Consider the following 20,574-nt stretch of genomic DNA (forward strand, 5'->3'; position numbering starts at 1 on the left):
TCAATGCATTATTATGTCTATTAATAGTTTCTCAAGGTTCATAAAAGAAATCCATGCTTCACTACTAATTTTCATTATTTTTTAAAATAAAAATAAAAATTGAAATCAACATCGAAATTTCCATGCTTTTGAAGCCTCCAAATTTTAGTCAAAATTCAAATTTAATACCTTGCTTCTTCCTCAAGATAACTAAGCAAATCTTAGACTAAATTGATAGGAGATATCCGCAATGGAGGACAAACTCGGCCATTTCATATGCAACAAGAACCTTCCCCACAACAGCAGAAGGAATACGACTAGTTGGTTACCATGATATTAAAAGGATAAAAGGAAAGTTTGTGTGCAGAGCATGGATGATGTAGAAGTTTTCATATATGAAAATTATTTCAGCTGACCCAGGCAGAATCCATATTCTTAAAAGTTTGCACCTTTAGTAGAGATTAGGGATGAACTCCCTTCTTTTAACTATGTATATCAGCGGCAGCGCCATAGGACAACATTTGTATAACCAAAAGAGGAAGCAATGATCACTAGCAAGGAGCTCAAAATGTTCCCCAGAAAATTAAAGAATTGTTTGGGACTGCAGACCAAACAAAAACTTGAATGTGAATGTAAAGGTAGATCAAGAGCATATTGAGCTCACAGATTGTCGCAGGCATGTTATGTTCCTCAATGGTAATGATTTAGACCAAGGTAGGTAGAATCAGAATTTTAGATTAGAATATCAATTCTAAAAAATCAATGTGTCATCAATCAATTACAATGTTAATATGCCTAGTCAAAAATTAACAATACAGCACCCATAAATTTAACTCTAAAGCAGCAACATCTAAGCCATGAGATGGTATACAAGAACAAGATAAGATGGAGATAATTGGTTACATGGGTAGAAATTGGCTTTACTTTGGGATTGTGCAGTTTAATATGTATAAATCTGTATTCTCTTATTCTTTCATTAAAAATTTCTCGCTATAAAAAAAAAAAAAAAAAAAACATTTCATAATTCTTATGTTAAAATTTCCAAAATAATATGCCAGTAATTGCAATTTATGAAGTCAGTCGCTTGCCTCTCCCAAAATATGGAAGTGTCGAGCACTAAGCAATGCAGGCCAGGCAAATTGTGTACAGGAATTTTTATATCTCTGGATTCAACCATGTCTTCAACCAGCTCTCCTGTGCACATAACAGTCATACGGCAAAGATCCTTTGACAACGCCACCTGATTACAAAAACGTGAAATAGATGGAAGGGTTGTCATTAGGACAGCACTATTCCCATTCCTTCAACACATATATTATTTTTTTGAGATAAAAAAAAGAAATATATAACAGGAGAGGAAAAAGAAATTGCAAGCTGTAGGAGGGCAAGAAGTCCTGAAAAGAGAAAGATCAAAACAAAATAAAAACCTAAACAAAATCTGACTAAGAAAACCCATTTGAAAACCCTTTCGATTTGCTGTTACCGTCATTTGGCCGAACTTCTAGGCCTCCAGAATCAGACAGCCACAAACCCATCTTGTTTTGTTGAGCTTTTAAATCTTTCCCGTTATGCTCCACTCAGGAAAGATTGCTAAGCAAAATGCCATCCCTAATCTGATCACTCACCTGCTGCTTTTTATCCTTTCCATTATCCTCAAAAGAAGGAATACCCTCCAAACCTTCAAGAAAAGTTGCGAACAAATGGAAAACTACTTCACGGACATCAAAGAAATCTGAACCATACCCATATTGTTAACAAGCCCCGTCCAATGGAAACCTGAGATCAAAAGCAAGCTCAATATCAAAGTAATTCTTGTTATCAAATACATTGCCCGAATTCATTTTTCCATTGAACCAATCTCCCTTAGTACCCTTCTTTCTTGAAAATTCCTTCAAGTCATTCAAGGCTTCCACAAATGCAATACACACCATACATACACCTTTTTAAAAATTTATTCACCTGATGAGCATAAACCTTGGTAGAGTCAACCTTTATACAGTCCTGACCAGCAACCAGAGGTATCTCCACCCTTATCTTTTGTATAGAAAAAGAAGAGAATCATTAACAAGGGAAGAATGTTCAAAAAGGAGCATAAAAAATTCTCCAAAGAGGAAAGAGAACAAAAGAGAAAAAAATCACAATCGAAATAACACAGCCATCCAGTCACTCTGTAAACCTGAAAAAACACAACCCTTCAAATCAAACCTACCACAAAATGACCATAACGAAGTAACATACTGAATCGTATCCCAAAGAAATGACCAAATAATCTTCACCATAAATTTACGAGCATTCTGTTCCAACCATATACCCCAGAAAACAGCCAAAAACCCACGGCTCAACAAAGCTGAACCAACAATACTACCAAACTCTGCAAAAAGAAATAGCCAACAAATCCTCCACTGATTCTGGACAAAACCAGCTCTCTCCAAAAACGCCAAAGAGCTTATTCCAAACCCTCCATGAAAAAGAATAAAGCAAGAAAAGATGAGAAACAGATTCTGAACAATAATTTTTTTTTTTTTTTGTAAAGAAAGAAAATTTATTAGAAAGATCAGAATGTACAAGGAAAAGAAAAATGAAAATGAAAACAAGGAGAATAAAACTCCTCCCTTCACATCAAAAGAAAATAATTACAAAACTTCCAGATTGAACCCAAACCAACTCAATGCAATAGAGCCAACCTGTCCCGCCACATGTCTTCCAAAGAGATACGGCAGAAGAATCCATTTGCCAACAACGACAACAACACAAGATACACCATTCTACTACAAAGAAAATTATTACACATAGCCTTAGCCACATCTTTGAATATTCCAGCATTCCTTTCCAACCAAACACACCAAATAATCACCATAACAGCGCATCGCCATGAAGCTATCCTGTCCTTTCCCTTACCAAAACCTCTAAATATGATTGTGCAAAACGCCTTCAATGTGGAAGGCCAAACCCAATTCTCACCAAATATACTGAATAATTTATTTCAAATAGGCATCATGAAAGGGCAATGAAGAAACAAATGTGCACAAGTATCTCAACTCCTCCAGCAAATGACAAAAATGTCCAGTGACAGAGCTTTATTAGGTCTTCTCTTTTGGAGCAAATCATTGGTGTTGATTCTTTCAAGTATCATGGTCCAAATGAAGGCTTTTATGTTTTAGGGAGCTTTGGGTTTCCAAATCATTGGATGCAAAAACAAATTTATCCGTAGTAGGGTCATGAGTCAAGTAAGAGAAAAAGGATTTACCAGAAAATTCCCCAAAAGTGTCTAAGCTCCAAACCCTCTTATCACCTCCCAATCCATGAGCAATTCTTCAAGATTGAGTCTGAAGTCAAACTAAAAGATCTTGCCCAGACGCTCTTTAAATGGGTTGTGGCAGTGCCAAGGATTGGTTTAAGTGGGTGCCCCAAGCCTCTCTAAGGAATGGCTCCAGTAGATTGTTAGGGAACTTCTTGCACATGGGGAAGGGAAGCACAACTGATCGGCAAATGGCAAGACATTGTTTTTGATAGAATAGGGACGAAGCCCTTCCCTTACAAACATTGGAGCATCACTTACTCGAGTTAAAACAGCAGCAGGGCATGTCCATGGATAAGTTTATCACCAGGTTTAGGCAAGTCAAGACTCAAGAGCAAATGTCAAACCTTTGTGTCTAAAAAGTAGAATGTGAGCTTGACCTTTAAGGGCCTAATTATGCATATGAAAATGTGCTTCAATGCAAGCGAATTTTTAGATCTTAATTAGCTAATAGCAAGAGTAGCAAGCTATGGCAGACTCCTCACTAGGGCTAAATAGAAAAATGCAACTTCCAAAAAGGGACATATCACAAGGATTTGTTTAATGTTGCCAAAGGAAGTTACGACACTAAGGAGGAGAGCTCCGATGATGAAATAAATATAGTTAAATTCAAACCTAGTAGCGGGTATGAGTGCTTGACCCTAGCTCATTCAAAGTCATCAAATGTTGGAAGAAAGGATAAGAAGGCAAGAACATCACCATTCAGTGTAAAACAGATCTACACCTTCAACATCACGAAAGCAGGTAAGATTTTAAAACATCTTCAAAGTGATAGACAAAGAAAGGCAGCTAAAGCTCATACTATACCGCCACTCGAAGAAATAAGAGACAAGAAGTACTGAAAGTGACACAACTCCTAGAGCCATGCAACTACTAACTGTGTGGTGTGTACGAAACATATACAAAAGGCTTTAACGAGGGTCACCTCAAGTTCCTAGAGAAAAATAAGGCAACCATGAAGATTGATGAGGACCCATTCCCCAAAATGGCGATGAATGTTGCCAGAGTGGTGGGGATTCCCCAGATGAGGGCAACAAGACGATTTGAAAGGCGAGGAGACTCATAGTAGATGGGCCCCAAGGAAAGCGAGGCGATTAATGAAACGAAGCAGATCAGAGCCTACCTCAACTCAATGAAGAACCAATTAGGCTAGACTGAAGAGAGACTTGCTAGTCTCCAGAAAGATGCAAGTGAAAGGTCACACAGCACACTGATGACCAAGGAATGATCATCATGAAAATAGAGGCTCACTAGAGGGATCCTCAAACCTCCCACCAACTTTCTATCAAGGATTCAAAGTGGCACCATCAGCTATCACACAAAAAAAAAAAATGATGTTCGAGCAATTTAGCTTACTTGGCCAAAGGAAAGGAAAATAACAAAACCGCAACTCACTAAAACTCAGTTATGAAGGCTTCAAAGGAAAAGAATGGCTAAGAGGCTTGCTTGGAGTAATGGCAAACAAGCTTTGCCCAATAAGCACTTCGACGGAAAAAATGCCACGAAGGCAAAAAGAAGCATATTTGAGACACAAAAGTGGCAACCCGTGGAGGATTGATCTAGGCTAAGGGAGCAATGCGAGTCAACAAGATCGAGTGAATGAAAGTGAATGTGATTTGACCACAACAAGAACAATCGAAGAGTGGTTTGAGACTCTACTGCTCATTTCCATCAACATGGTTTTTACCCTCCTTGCCACATTGGGACAACCCCTAGACAAAAGCCATTCTTAGATGGTGATGTGGTGGAGATAAAGAGATACACTCCCAAGATGGAACGCCGGGAAAAGGAACAAAGATAGGTTTACGAAGCAAACTCGGCTACAATCACCCTTCCCAAGCCAACAAAGGCGATGGCCAAACACCTAGGCCATTGTACATAGTCGCCTATTTTGAAAGGCAACCGATTCATCACGTGGTCATTAGACAATGGAACCATTGTAAACATCACGCTCAAATGGACCTCAAAAAAGTTGGGCAAGAAAACATATGAGTTACTCCCATCAAATAACATTATGGCTGATTTCATAGGACGAAAGACCAAAACACTAGGGATCGCCCCAATAGATTTAATAGTCAGAGCAACCACGCGAAGGAGTCATTCTTCGTGGTGAATTCAAGGAATGGAGTTAGAAATATAGAATGGCTCCTTTCACGTGGTCCTCCTAAACGTTAGATCTATTGGGGGGTAGCATTTTCGTCTCTTTTCTAATAAAATCAGTCAAAATAACATTTGACAAGAATAAAATCATCCATTTCTTGCACAACTTTTTCAAGGCCCACTTGGGCATGATGTTTACAACAATTCCATTGTCTATGAACACCCAATGAATCAGTCACCCTTCGAAATAGGAGACTATGTACAATGGCTTAAGGTTTTAGGTCGTCGCCTCTGCCACTCTGTGAAGGGTAACTAGAGTTGAGTCTACCTAGCAACACTACCTTTGTTCATCCTCCAAGCCATCCATCCTGAGGGTGTATCTCTTTGCCTACACCAAATCAACACCTACGAATGACTTCTGTCTAAGGGTCGGGAGAAATGTGGCATGCAAAGTAAAATTCATGTTGATTGAAATGGGCAGCACGGCAAAGTCCCAAATCACACTTTGATTGTTTCTGTTATGGTCGAATCACCTTCAACCTTTTTATTCACTCTATCTTGCTAACCCACATTGCGTCCGTAGCCTAGATTGATCCTCCTTCAACCGCCACTCCCATCGTCCATGAGTGGTTCTCTTCACCTTCAAAGCTTTTCTATCATCAAAGTGCTCACTAGACGAAGCCTATTCCACGTTATTCCAAGCAAGCCTTTTAGCATGTTTTTTTCCTTTGAAGCCTCTGCAATTGGGTTTTTAGTGAGCTATGGTTTTGCTTTCTTCCTTTCCTTTGGCCAAGTAAGGCTTAATCTCTTGAACACCGTTTTTTGACGGCACCTCACTATTGATGGTCCCACTCTAAATCCTTGACAAGAGGTGGCAAGAGGTCTAAGGATTGCTTGGCTGAAACTCTATTTTCATGGTGATCCCTCCTTGGTCAGCAATGTGTTCTGTTACCTTTCGCTTACGTTTTCCAAGGGATTAGAGAATCTCCCTTTGGTATCACCTAACTGGTTCTCCCTTGTGCCAAGACTGGCTCTATTCTGTTTCATTGGTCACCTCCATTTCCTTGGGGGACCATTTGTTGCAAGGCACCTCGCCTTTCACATCATCCTCTTCCCTTAGTCTGGGGATCACCATCCTCACGATATTCACCACCGTTTTTGGGAATTGATCTTCATCAACCTTCATGCTTCTCTTGTTTTTCTTTGGGAACTTAAGGCGGCCCTTATTCAACCACTTTTGTAAGTGTTCCTAAACACCACACTATTAGCAATTATGTGGCTCCAGAAGTTGTACCATTTGTTCTACTTCTTGTCTCTTATTTCTTCGGCCAGCGGCACAATATGGCCTTCAGCCATCTTTATTTGCCCATCTCTCAAAAAATGGTCAAAAATCTCGTATGCTTTCATGATGTCGAAGGTTTAGATCTGTCTTACACCGAAAGGGGATGTTCTCACCTACCTATCCTTTTTTCCAACATCTGCTAGTTATGAACAAATCTGGGTTGAGCATTAACACCCTCCACCAGGTTTGAATTAGTTATATTTATTTCGTCATTGGAGCTCTACTCATCATTGTTGTAACTTCCTTTGGCAACATAAAATGAATCCATGTAATGTGTCCCTTCGGAAGAGAACTTTTTTTGCTCAACCTCAACAATGAGTCTCTCATAACTGGCCACTCTTGTTGACAGTTGGCAAACGTCTAAAAAATCTCTTACATCGAAGCATATTTAATCTACACAACTAGGCCATTAAAAGTCAAGCTCAAGCATTACTTTTCAGACATAAAAGTTTGACATTATCGCCAAACTCGCTTGAACTTGGCAATAAACTTCTCCACGAACTCCTTTTGCTATTGTTCTACCTAGGCAAGATGGCCTAGTCTAACTTCAAGCCTAAAAAAGTGCTCATGGAATCTTCCATCTCTCTCCATGTCACGATGTAATGCAGATGCAAGTTCATAAGCTAAATAAAGGCAAAATTGATAAGTGAGGCTGGAAACAATCGTAATCTCAAGTAATTTTTTTCATTTAGCCTCTCCACTCCGCACCACAAACCGTGTTATATGCTTAACTCTGGACTTATTATCTTCTCCCAAGAATCAATCAAAGTCCAAAACCCTATACCCCCTTAGGAAAGGGTATAGGTAATCAATATCTTCTAGATATGACTTCTCGTAGTGATTTCTTCCTAGTGCTCGGAACCCCTCTTCATATTGAGGATTTGCCCATCTACATGAATTAGGGCAAATCCTATGCAAGCAACCTCACCTTAAGTGCTAGAGTGTGCTACATCACCTCTGTGTTGCAGGTGATAAAGGCGAGCCCCTAACGGCCAGTCTTTAGGGTCTAAGTCTTATTGTCCGCCAAGGTTGTAATTCAGCCTCACTTCCTCCTATTGCGAATTTTGTAGCCTTTTAGCGATTGATGCTCTCAAGAACATCCACTTTGGGCAAGCCGATGAGTGTTCAACTAGGGAATTCAAGTTTGCTACAAAGAATCCCCTAAACATGTTTTCCATCCAAGCCCTCATTTTAGCCTTAAAGTCTTCAAGGATGAACTTCATAACAGTCACCACCTCTTAAGAGGTCTGCGAGACCAAATACTAGTTCTTTTTGGCTAGTTGTTGCCTAATAGCCACTAGATCTATGTTTTTCAACCTAGTAGGTATTGGGAAAATAAGGGTTTTGAATTCACCTGATTCGTTCCCCCTTGAGATTGAATTTAGCCAACATTTTCTTGGCCTCCTTCTTTAGTTGATCCTTGCATATTGGTGACATTGGAGGCACCTTTCCCACCGCCTCTAGTAACTAGTGGCATAATATGGTCTAGTGCTAATGCGCCCAAAAGATGTTTCTCAATAGAATGCGCAAAGCACCTTTTGATGATGTGGAGGTTGGTGATTGATTGTGAGTGAGTTAGGATCATTATGCTAGCCCTCTCATCAAAGGTCTTTGGAAACATATATTTCACAAGGAATACCTTGTGAAATAAGGAATAGGAGAGTCATAGAAATTGTAGAAGGAAGTGAAAAGACCGAGATTAGAAGAGTGGGGAGATGTCAAAGGAGAAAGTAGATTAAGGGCAGCAAGATTGAGAGAGAGAGAGAGAAGGATAAAAGGCACTGAGGTCTATTTACCACTAAACTATTGAATTATGTCAATAAAAATTGAGTTCAAGGTTCTTAAAAAATCTATGCACACACTTATTTATCCACCCCTCCCCCCCAAAAAATATTCTCCAAGTCAACCTTGGAGTTACAAGAAATCCCTAAACACTAGCCCATTAATGGAGCTAAATATTAAATCATCCCATAACTGCCAAATATTCCTAACAAAAATGGAATCCTTGATTTTGGCTCTATATAGCAATTGACTTTTGATTATTTCTTTTTCTCTTCTATGAACTTTATTTGGTAGGTTTCTAGGTCAACTCAGCAAGCAACTCAAATGATGTATTAAACGTGGGAGGTTCATGACTTGCCCCAATCTATGGCTACTCCCATGCTCACCTTCATTTGGCTCATGAACCCTTGTAAACAAATAAGGTCCGAACAAAAGAACCTCGACTAATACAAGGATTCACAAAGATTCTTTATAGCTTGATCCATATTCACACTTGCTTGCTTGTTTAAGGAGACACTCGCCTAGGCGAACGAAGCTCAAGCGTGAGACTAACCCTTTCTCTTTGGCAATTTTCTAGGTAACCATGTCTCTGAAAGGGGGGTTCATAAATATGGCACAAACAACTATGTTGATTTATAGGTAGCCTAAAGATTACTTGATATGGAAGGAATTTGCTCCACAAAGAGAGAACGTATTCCTTCAAGCACAACTATCCTAATTTAACAAGAAAAACAATATAATTTAATCAAGAAGAATAATATATGCATTCGTAAACTAGAGAAGTGCACTTCCTGCACCAAATAGGAAATCCAAATATGTGACAAAACTCCACTCAACTGATCCTGAATGTATTAAGAACCTGTAGGAAGACCAACGTACTTATCATTTATAGAGTTCCCCTAAACGTATCAAGAAACTTATAGGAAAATCAGTGTGCTTATCTTTTATAGGCTTGTACTAGCTTATGCATGGGAATAATCTTTTTTTTATCAGCAAAGAGAAATTTCATTAAAAGGGCACCAATGGGGTGCCTCCCATCTACAAACAAGAAAAGAGAGGGAAAGATGGATCAACAATGTGACAGTGTATCCAAGAGATCAAAATTAAATGTGTCCAGCATGTACTGCTCACTGAAGCAGCTTGAAAAAGTCGTAAGCCATCTATCCTTGAGAATTATGGTAAGTGGATTTTCCTTGAAAATCTATAGCATCTCTTTCTCTCCACAAAATCCAGAAAGTAGTGAGAGGAAACAAAGATAAGGCTTTTTTTCACTTTCTCTATTCATAGAAATACCCTTCCGAACCCAGACTTCCTTTCCCACAGATTCAGCAATGTCCCAAAAGAGCAGTGGCCAGATCTAGTCCAAGGGCAGAGGAACAGTAAGTGGTCCACAGTTTCAGCATCTTTGCAAAGAAAGCACCTATTGACAAAGGTGACACTACTTCTCTGAAGGTTATTGAGAGTGAGAATCCTCCCCAAAGTTGCCTCCCAAGCAAATAAAAGCAACTTTGGTTGGAGCCAGAGTTCTTCAAATGGCTTTACAAGGAAATCAGATCTTCAGATCTGACTTTAGCAGGGCTTTCAAGCTGTTTGTAGAAGGAGCTGACAGTGAAGTAGCCACTTATATTGAGCTTCCATTGAGGTGCATCTGGATCGGTTTAATTGGGTGATTTCTATAAAGATAGCCATAATAATAAGCAGAAGATTCCACTTCCCAACATCTACAGCCTTCTCTTCAAAAAGGAACATCAACAAATATGGTTATATGAAGGGGGGGGCATATTTTTTGAAGACAACTCAATAATCAATTTTCAGATTTGAGATGCACAACTAGATTCACTACCCAAGTGAAGACAGCCTTGTGGGCATTGGATGGTGAAGTGGATAAAGAATAGAACGAAAATTTTTTGAAAAAAAACTAAAGTACAACAAAGTCAAGAAGAATTTTATGGTTTGGGAATCTGTACAGATGTAAGATTGCAGCTCTCTGATTAAAGCCGATGCAGAGATAGTAGTGATTTTTCAATTGACTTGTCAAGTGAAAATAAGTAGCTAAAAATCAAGTTAGAGCAAGAGGAGCGATACTCATTTGCCATTTGCCCTTAAGAAGGGATGTCATAAGATTAAGTGTGATTAGAAAGATTATAATCCATATTTGACCTACTCCAACTCAGGCAAGAAGAATTGATTATGCAGGGTACACTCCATTTTTTTTTTTTTTTTTTTTTTTTTTTGCGTGGGGGGGAGTGGGGAGGGAAGGGGAAGTGAGGGAGGAGGGGATAAAATAAAAAAAGAAGAGAATTCATTAAAGAAGAAAGAATGTACAAAATCCTCATATGAAGTAAAGATAAGAACAAAGGTAGAAGTACAATCAAAACAACATTGCCTGCCAATCTCACTGCTGTAGATTCTAAAAACAAAGTCCTTAAAAGCAGTTGCTGCTCTCCATCTTTTATTACTGTTCTCCTCCCAATCTAAACAACCTTGATGAGTTGATTTCACCCAAGCTCAATCAAAGAAACTTGGAAACAATCCAAAATACTAACAATGATACCATAGTAGCAAATAGAGATGAAAGAAAGAACCCAAAAAATTTGTTTTTTAACACATTCAATAGCTTCTAAAAGGCGATGAACATAAAGGTGAGCATACCTTACACATAGAAGCATTCCCGAACATAAAGGTGAGCATACCTTGCAAATAGAAGCATTCCGGAGCTGATAAACAGCTTGGTTGTCCATATTTGGAATACAAACCGAAAACTCGTGTATATTCTGGTTCATTACGCCAGAGACATGATAAAATTTGCATTGAAAGGAAAAGAGTTTTTAAGTAGCTTGTCGAATGTTGAAAAAAAATTTAACATTAACTGGTGAGTAAATATACTAAAAAATAAAAGGTCAGAGGCGCACAAAATATAATTACTGTGTTTAGGGAAAATAAAATTAAAGAGATACTTTCAAACAGGTATCTAAAGAATACACCTATTACAAACAAGTATTTATATCAGATCACAAGTGTCTAAGAAATAAAAAGTAACAGCTCTAGGGGTAAATAGTGTCAAGTCATAACACCACATGATGCACACATTGCACAAACATGACATGAGGCTATTATAGTGACTATCTGCAAGTATTTTTCCTCTCATTTTTCATTTTACATTTATTCCTTTAATCTCACTTTTTTCCTTTATTAATTAAGCCCCCAAAAATAATTTTATATGGTATGCAGGTACTTAATAACTTAACAGTTACAATCTCAAGAACTGAAATGACCCCAAAAAACTCTTATAATCATCATATCACCTTGAACTTATGTATCCTATAAAATATGGACAGCATTTAACCCAATTACACAAAATGGACTCACTCAAGATTTGTAACCAAAACCTAGAACATAACAAATTCATTTTAGATTTTGTATTGAATGACTTTGGTCAACTATTTGGAGCTTCCAGCCTTCCCCACTTTGGTTAATGTATTTTATTTCTACATTGGGCATTCATTATTCAGTCCTAGAGTTTGAAATTGGTGTCTTCAGCTATAACCTTAGTAGTGCTAACAGCCAATGAAGGTTTGACTGTTTGAGTTGCAGTTAGAGATTTTTTGAGCAATTTGTATTCCTATAAATGAGCAGCGAATAGTACTCCCAATAGTTACCCATGAATTGTATTTTCTCAAAAGTGATTCCTGACACTAAATTTTATTGGGTAGGGGCTACAATATTTGCTTTTGGAAAGAGCTACGAATGGGGAATGTTGTTTTGTCCACCTCTTTTCCTTACCTATTTCTCTTAAGCTCAGGACAGGATGGATTTATTTCTTCTTTCATTGTGGAGCCTGGCGGTCCTTTACCTTCTTGGGATTTTCACCTTAGGAGACCCTTAAATGACACGGAGATGGAGGAGCTATCCTCCTTGTTAGTCTTGCCGAATAATTGCTGTGTCTCATTGGAAGCTAATAGTCATTCTTGCTCCTTGGATCCCTTGGGGTTCTATTCCTGCAAATCTTTTTGTGAATTGTTGACTAGCTCTTATTTTTCTTTTCTTCTGTATAGAACCATCTGGAAGGCCAATGTTCCCTCTAAATCAAAGCTTTTATCTGGCTGGTTGTGCTTAATTGGATCAACATCAATAACTTGTTACAGATTAGAAGACTGTTAAAGGCTCTATCTCCAGACATATGTGTGCTTTGTTTGAATTGCTCTGAAACTGCTTCGCATCTTTTCTTACATTGTGATTTCGCCTGGAAGATTTGGAACAAGCTATTTAATTATTTTGCATAATTCTTGGTCGGTCCAAAGACCGTGGAAGAGTTTTTGGAAATTCATTTTGCTGGTTTTGGAAGGAAAAAGGAGGGTAAGGAGTCATGGAATGGTGCCTTATTTGCTGATTTATTGGGGTTTGTTGATGAACGAAACGCACGCATTTTTAGTGCGAAGAAGTTCTCTTTCACTGGTTTGGGAGAAGATTCAACATTTGGCTTTTCTCTAGTGTGTGGGTAATGGGAACTTCAGGGGGTTGCACTTTTCGGACGTTCAGCGCGATTGGCTTACCTCGTTGAAATGATAGGGCCCACTGATTTTTTCGGGTTGTTTCTAATGTTCTTTTTGGTTTGTCTTTTTTTTATTTTTCCTGGGAAACACAGAGTTTTGAGAGGAGATGCTTTACTCTCTCCTTCTTGTACATTCCTGTTCTATCAATGAAACTCTTTTATTATCAAAAGAAAAAAATCCTCTCTCCAGCACTGGTGCCACTAGGCTTCGTATCTGGCTTGTATATTTCCCATTCTCTTTCTGCTCCCTAGAACCTTTAGTAAGTCACTTTTCAAAGTTGCAAAAGTCATCTGTCATACAGCACATGCTCTCCATCACGATATGAAGAAATTTTAGCATTATGAATAATTCATTTATGAAAGAAAATAATTTATACATCTATTATAGCACATTTGAGTTCCTAACATTTCGTCTCTTGTCATTTCATAAAATCTACTTAAAGCCCAACGTAAAATTCTTTTAGATGATGGACATTATTCAATGAAATACTTCCCAAGCTCAAAATGCATTCTCAAGCTAACAAATTTGATCTATCCCTACAGAATCAAACCCATATTCGAGAACACCAGCAATTCTATACCATATAACCTCAGGCTTCAGTATTTCAAGGAGCAATTTGCAATCAGTTCAGTGTTCAGGTACAATTAGAAATTGGTTTAGTTTTCACTAAGTGGCCAATAAATCAAATAATGTGAACTTTGGGTTTGCTACCCCTCAGTGCCCCTTTTATATATACTACCTTACATATCAAAATAGAAAAAATAATTCACATCAATAGTCTTTCTGAAGTAATTGTACTTACTACTTTTGCAACTGGGAAAATCCCAAATATACTGAAACATACGCTACCATCTTTATCTCCACTACATAATATGTTAAAACGTTGGTGTGAAGAAGTTGAGAATTCTCGAAATGTATCTTCATTTTCATCTATAAATCCAGCATCACTAGACACAAATCCAGGCATTCGTGGAATTCTAGGTGCAGGAGGAAAGAAACGAGTGGTGCGGTCTTCATAAGTTGATATGTTACTGCAGCCATCCTGAAATCAATTAAAAAAGGATTGTAGGGTTTCATAAAGAAAATAATAATAATAACTTCATGATAAGAAAACTGCAACAAAATGCATTAAAGCTTAAAGCAGAAGGAAACTAGTTCTGAAGCAGCATCTAATAGAAGATAAGAAAAACGACAAAGCCATGAGATTATCCAAGGCGTGTTTGATAACATTAAATGTTAGGTATCAAATACAGAATAAAGTTCTGAATTCTTGAATCAAATTCAGAGCTTGATTGAAGAACTGAACATTTAACAATTCAAGTTTTTTTTATATAGTAAACAAATAATCAGTGTTTTAAAAGGTTCAATTGAGGCTCGCCTCAAGGCGTTGCCTCAACGCAAGGCATGCTTAAAACGCCTTGAGGCTCAATCTAAAATACTAAATTCGAAAAATGCTAATGCATTATATGCTGAGGATTACGCCTTTTGCGCCTTTTTAGTTGAGGCTTACACATTTTGAGTATGTGATTCTCAAGTTAAAATTGGTTAGAAAAGTTTAACCACATGTTTGTATAAAATAAATGTCATAATATGAGTTTATTTCTAAAACTCTTGAACCTCAACCCTTTCAAAATAACTAAGAGTTGTATCTTACATCATGAAAATAGTTTGAACTTTGTCATGGTACAGCTATCACTTGTCATGATTTATGTCATGTATTCAAGTTAGCAATTTTTGAATGGTCAACTAGTATTTTGCAAAGTATGTCTAGTTTTTATTTTTTACATTATATTTGTGATTTTCTTAATTTTTACTTTATTTTAAATATATGTAATTTATTTAAAATTTTTATCCTAAAAAACAAATTCTCAAAAGGCTTACGTCCCAATGCCTTAAGGCTTACACCTCGCCTTTTGAGGGTTAAAAGGCCTTGCTTTACGCCCTCGTGTTTTAAAACATTACGAATAATTTCATTAATAGATTAAGAATATACAGCCAGGAGAATAAGACATCTCCTTAACAAAGCCTGGAAAATCCAGATAAAAAACATAGAAAAAAAATGAAAACTAAAAGAAATAAAACCAGCACAAACTAACAATCCAACACATAACTCCAATCGCACTGAATATCAGAAAAGCTCGTCCTCCTAAAATTCCCCTGCCCCACACACCAAAGAGAAGCAAAATAATGTATCTTTTCCCAAACCAGCAAATGTGATGGCTTCTCCAGAAAAATATGTGCAATATGCTCCATCCATAACCCCCCAAAATACCCTAAAGAAAGCACATTTCCAGAGCACTGCCCATTCATTTTTCTAGCCAAAACCCACAAAAGAAACTGCCAAGAAGTCCTCCACTGCCTCTGAACTCACCCAACATTCCCCTAAAACACCAAATAACTTATTCCACACCCTCCAAGCATAATGTATAAGCAGATGAGATGCAGAACACAGACGTCTAGAAATAGAGCCTTTAAAGGTCTCCTGACCTTCAGTAAGCTATTGGTATTACTTCTATCAAGCACAACCAACCAGAAAAAAGCCTTGATTTCGAAGAGGAATTTAACCTTCTATAATGGATCTATAAAGAAGAAAAGATGAATTAGATCTATTCAAAAAATCACAAAAAGATTTGCAAGAATAAACCCCAAAGGATCCAAAAACCAAGACCAACTATCCTCCTATAAGAAAAACAATAGTTATTCAACAAGACAAGCAAAGAGGATAGCTCAACCATCTCCCTATTGTTCAATGACCTACGAAAATGAAAATCCCAAGAAGGCAAAGGACCACCTCAACAAAAGAATAAATGGAACCATCCTGCCCTAAGCTCAAGCGAACTAGGCATGGAAAATAGGTGGACAAAACTACACTCCCCAACCAAGGATCTTTCCAAAACTGGAGATTACTACCCCTTCCCACCAGGAATTTAAAGGAAGGTTGCATTAGATAGCTGACAGCCACCATAAAACTTGTCAAATCACTGTGATATGAATCCTTATAGATTATTCGCTCGGGTATCCCCTACGAGCAACACATTGCACTTATACGACCCGGGTGTAGTGAAAAGTGAGCAAGGGTTGGCTAGGTCGTCACCTCAAAGCGATGCACTATGTCAGCACCCGAATATGGTGTCAAATATGCGAGAGTTCCCGCATCATTCTGGATGTGGGCCAGTAAAAAAAAGTTAGTTCAAGAGGCTAGGAGTAGATTAGCAACTTGGAATATAAAGACACTTATAGGTAAAATCATGGAAATTGTGGACATAATGATTAAGAGAAAAATCTAATTTGCCTTCGAGAAAATAAGTGGGTGAGGGGAAAAGCTACAGAAATTGAAAAATCAAGATTCAAACTTTGGTGCACTAGAAAAGAAAAACATAAGAATGGAGTAGGAATTATTGTGGACAAAAAATTAAAAGATAGCGTAGCAGATGTCAAAAGAGTAGGGGATAGAATTATAAAAATCAAAATGGTCCTAGGCCAAGAGATAATAAATGTTGTTAGTGCCTATGCTCTTCAAAATAAGCCTCGTAGAAAACTTTTAAGAGACAATTTTTGGAAGATATGGATAGTATTATATAAGGGATATCAAGGCGTAATAAAATATTCATAGGAGTAGATCTGAATGGACACGTTGGAAGGGATAAAAAAAATTATGAGAGGATACATGGAGGATATGGATATGGAGATAAAAACGAGTCTAGGGATATGATCTTGGAATTCGTCATGTCATATGATTTTGTTACAATGAATACTTGGTTTAAGAAGATAGAAGAACACTTAATAACCTTCAAAAGTGGACAAAATAAAAGTCAAAGATTTTTTCTTCACTAGGAGGGTAGATCGTTTATCGTATAAAGAATGTAAAGTTATCCCAAGAGAAAGCTTAACCATACAACATAAAGTTTTACTATTAGATATATGTATTACAAAATGAAAGAGAGAATAAAATAAATTAGTGCAAGAGAACTAGTGGCGGAACCTAAAGGAAGAAAATATAATAAAATTTAAAAATAAAATTATCAAAGATGGTGAGTGGACTAGGGGTGAGCAAACGGTCGGTTCGGTTAAATTCGGGTAATTAACCGAATTAACCGAAAAATTCGGTTAAATAAAACCATTAACCGAACCGACCGAATTGACGATGGAAACTGAACCGACCCCGACCGAATTGCCCATTCGGGTAATTCGGTTAACCGATTTTAACCGAAATCATTTAAAATTAATTGTTAGAAATATAATACAATTATAAATTTTTTTTAAAACCAAATCTAACTTAATTAAATACCTTATTTATTAATTTTATTAATGAAAATAATATTTTACCGTAAAACAAAGAATCGAAATATGTTAATTAAACTCCTTCATGCACTTGCATAAGCAAAATTTATATTCATAAATTATATTTAAAATCTAATTAATTAGTAATTCGGTTAATTCGGTTAACCGAAATTTTTTTACCCTTAACCGAACCGAAACCGATTAACCGAAATTTTGTGGAATTATAACCGAACCGACCGAACCGGGATTTTTACCCGAACCGAACCGACCAATTTCGGCCGGTTAATTCGGTTAATTCGGTTTTCACCGAATTTTGCTCACCCCTAGAGTGGACTATAGAGGACGATGTAGACACAAACACTCTTTAAAGTAGGATAGTTAGCTCTATTAAAAAGATAGCAAAAGAGATTTGAGGTGAATCAAGAGGAAGATTCTCAAATGTCAAAGAAACTTTGTGGTTGATGGTGGGATCAAGATGTCCAAAAAATTGTAAAGACAAAAACAATTTGGTATAAAACATGACAAAAATGTAGAAATGTGGAATTGAAAAATATAAAGAGGTGAAAAAAGATGCAAAAAAAGGTCATTGCTGAAGCTAAACATAGATTATTTATTTATTTGTATGGTAGAATAAATACAAACGAAGGAAAAGAGACATTGAGGAATATGTTGTCTTGGTTAAGGAAGAAGACATAAAAGAAATATGACAAAGTTACTTTAGTAAGCTATTTAATAAAAACCAAGTGGAAGGCTTAAACTTAGAATTGACAAATGAGGAAAAGGCTAAAAATATGAGGTTCATTTGCAAAATTAGAATTAACAAAGTTAAGTTTGCACTAAAAAAATGAAAATGGAAAAGCTATAGGACTAGATAACATCCCAATTGAAATTTGAACATGCCTAGGTGACAATAGAATTATATGGTTAACAAAGTCATTTAACACAATTATAAAAACTAAGAAAATGTCAAACAAATAGAGAAAAACTATATACAAAAATAAAGGAGATATTCAAAATTGTAATAACTACCGTGAAATTAAACTTATAAGCATGGTCTTAAATTTCCACGAAACTGTCGAAATTTCCATCGAAATTTCCGATTTCCGTCACCTTCGAAATCGAAATGGCAGTCGATTTCTGTCTTGCATAATTTCCGTCGAAATCTCAACGAATCATTCGAAATTTATCAAAACAACCTCGAGAGTGAAGTGAAATTTCTCTTTTAATTTATTTTATTGAAACAAAAGGTTATCACAAGTGCTTTTGAAATTATATGAAAAAATAAACTTATAGCAATATTTTATTTAAGCATTCATGTCTAAATTATCAATATTTGTATAATAAATAATATTTAAATGATTTATGAATTTCATTTGCATTAACTGAATATGTTTAATGTACATTATCTTACAAACATATTTGATACACATACTATTTTACAACTTTTCCACCTCATACAAAACATAGATGTATTTAATTTGTAATATTTTAATTTTAAAACTTATATTTTTATGTTTGTTAACCATTTCTAAAGTTTCACAAAGAATTCCATGCTTTACTACTAGTTTCCATTATTTTTTCAAATCGAAATCGAAATTGACATCGAAATCGAAATTTCCGTTGAAATTTCCGTACTTTTGGAGCTTCGAAATTTGAGCCGAAATCGAAATTTAAGACCTTACTTATGAGGCATACAATGAAACTATGGGAAAGGGTATTTGAACATAGATTAAGGTTAGAAATGGTCTCAAAAAATCAATTTGGTTTTATGCTTGAGAGATTTACTACAGAATCTATATATATTTTAAGAAGATTAACAGAAAAGTTTAGAGAAAAGAAGAGGGACTTGCATATGGTATTTATTGACTCAGAGAAAGTATGATAGGGTACCTAGGGAAGTTCTATGGTGGATTTAGATAAAAAGGGTACATGTAGAAGGTATACGGATGTCATCAAGGATATGTCTGATGAAGTGAGGACTAGTATTAGGACTATAAGTGAAGCAATTAGAGAATTTCCAATCACAATAGATGTACTTTAAGGATCTACTTTGACCCCTTATCTTTTTGCTTTAGTGATGAATGAATTGACTAGGAGTGTCAAAAATGAGGTTCCATGGTGTATGGTAGGGAAGTTTCGGAGGACGAGGACAAGGTTTGGATGGCAATTGTGGCAGCAGTAGTGTATTAGGATGAGGATTTCATCATGGCAATCATCACATTTGCACATATTGTGGCAAGGATAATCATACTATTGATCGCTGTCAAAATCTCCTTAAGAAATCAACTTGGGCCAATAGGTCTCTTGTCAAGGGTGACACTTCAAGTGCACCTAGCCACTCCACTTAGGAGTTGATTACATCATCAACTATGTCTTCAGAGGAGTATAACAACCTTGTTTGCATGTTTCAACAACTCCAAATTTTTCCTTCTACTGTGGCTCATTCAAGTAGAGCCTATCTTTTTGCCTCTTCATCCTCCTCACCTTGGGTTATTGATTCTAATGCCTCCTCCCATATGACAAATAGTCCTAATTTGTTTCAATCCTCGAACCCCAGTACTTTACACCCTAAGGTTACTCTTGCGTATACTAGTTTCTGGTTGTGGCAATATTCTTTCATTTCCTTCTATTCCTCTTTCCTCTTGTGTTATATGTGCTTAAATTTCCCTTGAACCTGTTATTAGACTGTTTTGTGACATTATTTCCTTCCCATTCTGTTTTTTTTTATAGCAAAAGAAATTCATCGATAGATTAAGAATGAACAAACAGGAGAATAAGACATCTCCTTAACAAACTCTAGGTTAACCCAGAAGAAGCAAAAAGAAAAAGACTCAAAAGTACAAAAAACAACCCAGAAAAATCAGCACGCTCAACAAGGAATGTAAGTCACGCTGAATATCTGAAAAACACACCCCCTTGAAGCTCCCATTACCCATTTTGTTATTTAGGATGTTCATACAAAAAGAGAATTGGTGGAGTGCTTGAGAAAGAACTATGTTGATGGTGGTCGTAGTGTATCCAGTTCTTGTCATACGGCTTCCTCAGTTTCTACTCTCGGTGTTTTGGATAAGTGAGCCACTTATTTGAGTCATCAACCTCAAAAACATTAACAAGTTTTCCCCATCTTCAAGTCTACTTCTCATTTTGCATCTTTGTCACCTAGAGTTGAGTCTCATAGTAAATCATCATTTTCTCTAATTCATTCGGATATTTGGGGCCCACATAGAGTCAAGAATTTC

General features: G+C 36.7%; 1 protein-coding gene across 1 annotated transcript in view; it reads right to left on the reverse strand.

The window, feature by feature from the left end:
- The window catches only part of LOC131154374 (anaphase-promoting complex subunit 4), a 108,322-nt gene that overhangs the window by 72,671 nt on the left and 15,077 nt on the right, over window positions 1-20,574 (reverse strand). The window contains exons 5-7 of the mRNA XM_058107091.1: window positions 13,857-14,096; window positions 11,195-11,275; window positions 1,068-1,219 (exon numbers count right to left, since the gene is read on the reverse strand). Of these exons, the coding sequence (XP_057963074.1) occupies window positions 1,068-1,219; window positions 11,195-11,275; window positions 13,857-14,096 (473 nt within the window). The remainder of the gene's footprint in view (window positions 1-1,067; window positions 1,220-11,194; window positions 11,276-13,856; window positions 14,097-20,574) is intronic.

Source organism: Malania oleifera, chromosome 4 (genome assembly GCF_029873635.1).
Source record: "Malania oleifera isolate guangnan ecotype guangnan chromosome 4, ASM2987363v1, whole genome shotgun sequence".
Taxonomy (NCBI): Eukaryota; Viridiplantae; Streptophyta; class Magnoliopsida; order Santalales; family Ximeniaceae; genus Malania; species Malania oleifera.